Source organism: Pygoscelis adeliae, unplaced genomic scaffold, assembly GCF_000699105.1.
Source record: "Pygoscelis adeliae isolate BGI_AS28 unplaced genomic scaffold, ASM69910v1 Scaffold168, whole genome shotgun sequence".
NCBI classification, from domain to species: Eukaryota; Metazoa; Chordata; class Aves; order Sphenisciformes; family Spheniscidae; genus Pygoscelis; species Pygoscelis adeliae.
The window spans coordinates 51,745-59,957 of NW_008825566.1; the positions used below are offsets into that span (position 1 = coordinate 51,745).

The 8,213-nt window shown below is 36.1% G+C and overlaps 1 protein-coding gene across 1 annotated transcript in view; it reads left to right on the forward strand.

The window, feature by feature from the left end:
* Positions 1 to 8,213, forward strand: part of NBAS (neuroblastoma amplified sequence) — a 209,704-nt gene that overhangs the window by 45,713 nt on the left and 155,778 nt on the right. The window contains exon 21 of the mRNA XM_009332472.1: positions 7,976 to 8,059. Within this exon, the coding sequence (XP_009330747.1) occupies positions 7,976 to 8,059 (84 nt within the window). The remainder of the gene's footprint in view (positions 1 to 7,975; positions 8,060 to 8,213) is intronic.

Genomic DNA, 8,213 nt, shown 5'->3' on the forward strand with positions numbered 1-8,213 from the left:
AGCTGAAAGCAGCTGTGATACCTTTTCTACTAGTTTATGCAGATCAGTTTTCCCAAAATGTGTGGTGTTTTTGGCACTCTGTTTTACGTACCAGCTGTACGTCAGTTTTGATGAATTTGTCACATGTCCTATAGATATTCCTGGAAAAAGAAGAGCTTCTCTCTCTGCCCACCGCTTCTGTATCACATAGTATATTGAATAATTGGAAGCCTAAAAATATATGTAATCGGTTATATGGTTGCATTTACTAATTCACTCCTAAACTACTATAGTGGTAGAAAATAATGTTTTCATGCAGTGTGAAAAATGCAATACGTATCATAGCTGTTTAAGACTACATATCTGGGATGCATTTCTTACTATATTTCACCCTCAGTTATAGAATAATTGTGATGTAATAAAACTGTTTTAGAGCCATAAGATTTCAGAGCAAAAGAAACTGGCATTGATTTCGCCGTTGATGTCTGAGAAGATACAGGCTTTGAACAATAAGTTTCTGGATTAAATTAAAAAATAATATTTTATAAAGCTTCCCTTGCAGATCCTGTATTATATACAGCAATATGTATTATATGTAGCCTACTTTTAATGCCTCCATATCTGTACGTAGTAGGATTATGGAAGTGCTAATTTGAATGTGTAGTCTAAAATAATTTACAGTGTACCTACAGTATAATATGGAAATCATAAATTCTGGTAAGTGTACAAGTGTCAGCAGGGGAAAAAGACTATTTGAAGGATTAGGATTTTGTATTCCTCTTATCACAAAAATCTGAGTTAATTTTAAAAATAAATGTAATAAAATTGGAATCAAGCACATTCTTCAGAAACCTTTTGAGTGGATAACAAAACCATTTGATGGAAACACTACCTTATTTTATAGTTCAGTATCTTTCATATATAACTTTCTTGCCTCTAACAGATCAATACTTGGTGTCTTAATGAAATGTGTTATGCTCAGAAGTATTCCACTATGTAACACACAAGCTTTCAAATGCAGAATTAGTGTTTATAACATTATTTTTTCAGACAATGAGACATCATTTAAAAGAAAAAGCGAAGGTTCATCTACTCCCAAAACATTTTTAGAACAAAACCCAAACCTACACTTAAAAATATTGCATGCCTTTCAGCAAAAAGATACTGTTTCCTAAATGTGTTGGGGCAAATTGCCTTTTGCCTTGGAGTCTGGATTCGATGTGCATGAGTTTACAAGGGAAAAGATTTAAAAAAAAAATTCTAATCCTCAACTAGATGAGTCTCAGAGATAGGCTTGCTGTATGAAATGCCTGAAGGAAAAAAAACCCACACAGAGTTGGCATTGGTCATAGAAAGAATTGGACTCTGACCTTAAAACTGAATTAGACCTTCCTCTTTTGAAAGCCTGTCCTTGGAGAGAAAAATAATCTGCAGGTTTGAATAAATGCAGTTAGTAGGATACAGAAACTACAACAGCATGGACGTTTTTTGTCAAAGGGAAGAATGGGAAGAATTGCTAAGCCAACATAAACAATAGAGTGAAAAGAGCAATACAGGAAAAGTCAGCTCTTTTTGAAGAAATCGAGTTGAATACCTCTGTAATCTGTCAATTTACTGGGCTACAACCATATTTATTTATTCTACTGTTGAAAAGAAAAGAGAGAAGGGGAAAAGGTGGGGGGAAGCAGTGGCTCAGGAAAAAAATAAATAAAACCTCCATGCTAATACTTGTGTCGAGTTATGGTATGGCACAGCTGATAGTTTCTTTTAATTGGAAAAGAAGGCCACCTGCCTTAGTGACTACAGTGATCTGTCCCCATATCTGGAGTTTTGGGTGAGTGCCCACCACATATGTGCAAGTTAAGTCTGCATTACTGTCTCTGACCTCTGTGGGACTTCAGTTCCTAGAACAAAACTTCAAAGCATAAGCAGAGGGACTAAGGAATTCTGGCTGTAGTAGCATAGAGTGTATGTTGTACATACAGCATGCTACCTGTGCATGCTAAATTCGCCACTTCCAGCCCAGTTAGAGTTATGTATTGTGCGCAGGGCATATGTGGTGGTTCTGATGTGCCCCAGTTCAGCTGGATTTGCTGCGCATGTGTTGTAAACAAAAGCATGGTAGAAAAATGGAAGCCCTACCTCTTGGCGTATATGTGTTCGTATCTGTATCTCTTTTTCTTCTCTGTCTCACTTGCATTTATGTTTTTGAGTTTGCAGAATGCAATGGTGTTTTGATGCCTGAAATCTTTTCTCAACTGTCTTGCTTCTATTTTAACAGCTACTTTTCCAAAGTTTTGTTGCTCTCTGTTTCTGCATGAGTCACTGGAGTTACTGATAGAGAAATTTGAGAAAAAAATCTGTGCTAAAACATAACTGTAACTTAAGAAAAAAAAATTGTAATAAATGTTGAGATAAATCTTTAATAATTCCTTTGCCTTTATAAAGGACTCAGGTGCAGGGATCTCCCATCATCTGCTAGAATCAAGACTGCTTTATTCCAGTCCTTGTATTTGAATTGAAATACGAAGAGTTTTTTCTAAACTCTTTAGAATGAGGAGAGAAAGTAAGGACAGTTGGATGCAGTCATGCAGGGGGCAGGAGAGAGTTACGGAACTTTTTTAGCATTGCTGAGAAGGTGAATTAAGTCAGCAGTCAGCTCTGAGTGGTGTGGTTTCTTTGGTGAACTTAGTTCAGCAAGAAATGTATATGTTGACTGACTTTCCATAATTGCTGATTTCTATTAGGATGAGATATTTTGCAGTTGTATCTTTTTTATTTGTTTGTTTTCTTTCAGCATTTAGAGGAGATAGTTACTGAGTGCTGCTTGACTCTTGGTGAGAGCTTTAAAAATCTAAAATTCCTCTCTCAACTTATTCCTGTGGTGAACTAGAATACTTCTAAAATGGCAAATGGAGCCAAATCGGCCAAAGCAGAAAATACTTCTTTTAAAAGAATTTTCTATGGCTTATCCGTACACCTGACTTAAAGTATTTAACTCAACTTTTTCTGCTGTGAGAAGGGAAAAAAGATGGAGTAGACGTTTTCCAGCCAAGATTGCACTGCATGATGATTCTTTCCCATGAACTGAAAAGTCTGCTGCTCTTTAGTATTTCATGGTGAGGTCTGTTAATAAGCTTTTATGAAAAACTTTTGAAGTATACTTATAGTACTTCTTCAACTGATGTGTCTGGACAACTGTAGGTTTCATTCCTGCAAAATCTTGTGCTGAAACATGAGATTGGTCTTGGTAGCTTTGGCTAGAAGGCAAATGGCTGACAGCAGTTGCGAAGGGGAAGAAAAAATAGGTACAGGCAAGCACATTGCAACATTTACCTGAAGTTTCTCAAGTGTCTATAATATGTGGCTCAAATATTCCTGAACTAGATATTTTCTAGACATAGTAGACTTTCATGACACTTTCTTCCAGGAATCCTTTCTATTTTTGAACCGAATACATGGTGTTTTATCTTCTATGTCATGCAGCGAGTAGTTAATAGCTTAGATGCATATGGTGTAAAACAGTATCTGCTGTTGTTTATTTTAAATGAGGCCCTGCTGGTTTCATCAGTGCTTAACAGTGTTGTAGGAAGTAAAAACAGTGAAATGGCATTTCCTATTTAAGTGAAATGAAAAAATGAACAATGATATATCAATCTTAGCATATTGGTTGTTTTCTTTCTTCTAGGATTCTTCAGTCTGCTCTGGCTTTCACAGAGGGGATGATCACACACTGCCTACCTTTGGTCATTCACATTGCTTGTCTCTGTATTTTCCAACTTTTTTCTATCATACCCTGTTGAGTAAGGTAGGCAGAGGGAGGCAGAGTTGCACATTGCTTCCTCACTTGATGGATTTTGGAGGTGAGGGGAAAGGGGAAGCAAAGCAACTGTCAAACAGAGAGAGCAAAGCCTGGGAACTCAAACCGAGCGAGATCTTTCTCAGCAAGTGCTTTTTTTTTTTTTTTGTAAGCAATAAACTTTCAACTTTAGTTGAAACTATAAGCCATAGTGGGGTATTGGAGAAGTAATTTTGAATGGGGTCTGTACTTAATCCATGACTTCCGTTAATTGGAAAGGATTCTATTTTAAAATGTACTTTTAAAAAATATTTGAAGCAGTTGGAATTTAAAGGCAAACTCAGGTGTGTTTTGTGTTACAGGAACAGGGAAGAAAATACCTACTTTTAGATGGGGAGAGGGAAATACAAATTATTTTCTGAAATGAGTTGTGGAGAAGGGCCGGATAGGCGATTGCATCAGTCTGCGAAAAGAAGTGTTTTCTAGTAACTTTTGATTTTAGGTTGGGTGGATAATCCTTGCTTGCATAAAGATTAAATTGTTTAGTCTCTAATATTGTTTATCAGGGTCAGGAAAGTGACTCAACTATGTTAAGAATAATTGGAGAGAAGAAACACAATTCATCCTGATGTTCAGGTCAGTTAAGAAAATTTGCAAGTTTAGCCAACTTCAATTTAAACCTTTTGTGCGATTGAATCTGTTAAGAAACAATTTCTTAACTGGAGCTGTAATTCCAGAATGTAACTTTGCCATGTCTATGGCAAGTATGCAGGATGTGGCAGCTTAATTAAGAAGAATGTGTTCAATGTAGTATTTGGCAGTATAGGCTTGGATCAGTAGTTTTAGGTTTTTTCTTTTTTTTTTTTTTCTTCAGGTCTCATCCTGAGGGATAGTAGCACTAGGAGAGTGCGTATGAGTTTTGGAATGTCTTGGTTCCTTGTCATTCTGATCCCATATTCATGCATGAGTGGCTTTAAATTTGTGTTCTAAACTTCCGCTGTCTTTGCTTATTTCTAGTTATTTTCTATTTAATAATTTGTTAGCCAAAAGAGGAAAATCTTGACGTTTAAATATCTATTAAATGTGTGCACGTCTTTCCTTACTATTTTGCATGACTTCTTTCTCTCAGTAACAACAAAAACAACCAGTGAAAGAACAGCCAAACCAAAGCAACTTTCCAAAGTTTCTCCTGGGGCTCTAAGATTATAGGGGAAGACTTATTCAGATGGGATGCTCTTACTTGAGAGAGCTGTTAAAAGTCTGCAAGTGACTACTTGGAACAGGAATTTGCTTTCAGAGTAAATGCAATAAATGGTATCTGCTGCAATTTTCTAATGGAGCTTGATATAATTATTTACTTGTCATGTGTCCCTCCCTCTATTGCTCCCCCATCAGTTAAGTGTTTCAGAGACTCATGCAAAAGCCAAAGTTTGGAAGAGAGGGGTAAGGGGCACAGTTTGTGTTCTTTTTTTTTTTATAGAATCATAGAATTATTTAGGTTTAGGAAAAGACCTTTAAGATCATCGAGTCCAACTGTAAACCTAACGCTACCAAGTCCACCACTAAACCATGCCCCTAAGCGCCAGGTCTACAAGTCTTTTAAATACTTCCAGGGATGGTGACTCAATCAATATTTTGTCTTAATAAGGGGTGGGTGAGAAAGAGACTGACGGAGAGGGGCTGACTTTGTTTTACAGGTTACCTAGTACCATTCATGCTGTTCTTAGTGGAGCTATAGGAAGGAGACTAAGGGAAGGGCAAGGTGTGGTGTGAGTGCTCCTCTCAGCTTGGCTTTGTGATTCTTCAGTTTCTGAAACTGCCCAAGCCCTCAGGCTCCTTTGAGAGCTTCTGCTGTCAACTGGTCCTTGCCAATGACTGAATCTCTTTTTACCCCTGATGTTTATGAATAAAGATTGTTAAAATGATTTGATGTAGTCAAGTCTTACAGGCCCGTACTGTATCTGAGATTTTTTTTAATGCAGTAAAATAACAAAATCTTCGCATTACAATTCTTGGAGGCAGAACACTGGTTAAGGTATTAGCTTTTTTCCCCAACATTAGCTACACACATACTATCTGTAATGTGAAATCGGAGTTGTTACCTGAAAATCTCCTCTCACTGTTATTCTTTCATGGTAGTTCAGCTACAATTTTGCAGACATGATTTGAAACAACTTCCAAAATGAAACCCTTGTCTGTCCTCTGCTGTATAATAGCTTGTTCTCTTTTTTAACAAAACCAAAAAAGACCCTCACCAAACAAAACAAAACCCAAACCAACCAACCAACCAATCCTCCCTGAAATGTCTCCTTAAGCCTAATGGGGAGTGCATGGCAAAAATTTTACTATAAAAAGAAATTGTTCTGGGCAATACAATTTTTTTCAGTTTTCTTTTACATTTAATGAAACATGGAAAAGGAGAGCATTATTGATTGTAACCTAAAGACCTCCTCATACTGTTTGGAAAGGAGTGTTAATCACACTTTTTGGCTTTTCTGTTAGTTGACACTTCAACTGGTAGAGAGAACTTTTTCACTGCAAACTGGGCCTTCCATAATAACACTCATGTATGACACTTGAAATATGACCATATTAATTTAGTTTATGAACCCAGTTTTAAACATTAATATTTAAAATTAATTGATAAATTATGTTATCTAAGACTTAAACAAACAGCCACCCCAGTCCCCTAAATACATGGGCTGATGATGAATCTTTCCAAAATCAGGAAGTGACTTTATTCCTGGTGCTTATACCATAAATGTTAATTTGGAGTGTGCTTTATTAATTATTTTTCAGTGATGTTACTACATGGTGCCTAATTATAAAGATAATTGTGGAGTGTTTTGTCCAGCTGAACTGGAACTGAACGCAGATGTTACTATAGCTGACACACGGGGATTAGCAGTTTTCAACCTTTTCCCCTCCTTTCTTTTGACTTTTAGAGCCTGCAAATGTGTCTCTGCCAATTTATTGCTGGATTTTTACTGCATGTTTCATTTGGAGGGTTGGAATTATTATGGATAAAACACAGGGTGTTATTGTTAGTGCACAGAGGAGGGAAAGAAAGGGTGGCTGACCTCCTGGGAGAAATATGTGTGTGTACAGGGCAGGGCGGTTAGTATGGACGTGCCTTGCTTTGTTAAATGTGTTTAATGGCTCTTGCTAAATGAGATGGAGTTACTGATTTCTAGTTTGTTGTTTTGACTCTTACTATATCCTGAAATTGATTTGTTTGTTGGAATTGTTTCTTTTTAAGCTACTGAGTTACAGTGCTGCTCTTCAAGGGGTGATAAGATTGTGTCAGTAGTTAACTTATAGTTAGGGGTTGTCCATGTAGTAGTGCTGTTTATTATCAGGGTCAGGAGAAGATCAGTGAGATTTAAAATAGCTTATTGCTCCAGTATGCTGAAACTTTAATGTCTTTACTTTGTACATGTTTCTTATTTCTACAAATGCCAGAACCTATATGGCTCTTCTCGTCCCCCTTAGTTCATGTTCTGCGTAGTTCGACCTGGTTTTCTCAGGTTTTATGCTGCTTAAACAACTAGCCTACGACAGCGAGCCATAAGTAATCATTCTAGTAATAACCTATGGTGTTCTTAAACTGCATTTTAAACCAATTTTTTTTTTCCTCTTCAACCTCAATATTTAGAGAATGTTTCACTGTGGAAGTTTGTAGTGAGAAAACCACATTAAACTTAATTGAGAAGATCAGTACAGCAGAGCATATCTTGTTTTGGTTCAGTACAAGAGTTTGTACTAAATATAAATAATTATTTTTTTTTTAAGCTGTGAAGATCATAGGTTTTTGCTCATTTCAGTCTTCTGTGACAGCATATGAAGTCAGAATACTTACTGTGAAGCAGTAAAAATTCTTAAAGCATGTAGTAGGTTTTCCTTTTTTTTTTTTAAAAAAGGGTATGGTCAGTAAGAAAATAAATTTTTTTTTTTAGTGGATCTTTAATGGTATAGGTATAATATGTGTTTAAACAGATAATATCATACAGGCAAAATCACACTTGTATAGCTTCATTAAGAAGTGATAAATATTAAAAAATTGATACTGTAATTGAATTACATGCTTACTATGAATTCACTGAAATACTTGCATGTGCTTTGTATTCCATTAATTGAATGCCATCACAATTAAAAAAAAAAAAAATTGTGTAAAGTTTCCCTTTTCTGTTATACCAGTTACAAGCAGGGGACATTGAAAATTCTTCCATGGAATGAGCAGAAACATCGTGAAGAAGATTGGTGTGAAAAAGCAGAATGCAGGTAAGTATATAGAAAAAGCAAAAAGTTTATTCTATATTTATGTACATTTCAGGTAAAGAATTAACTTACTAATTCTTCAAATGTGGGAAGTACCCAGTAAGACTCACTTCTTATTTTTGTGCACACTAACTTGCGTTTTCAGTTTTCTTAGTGA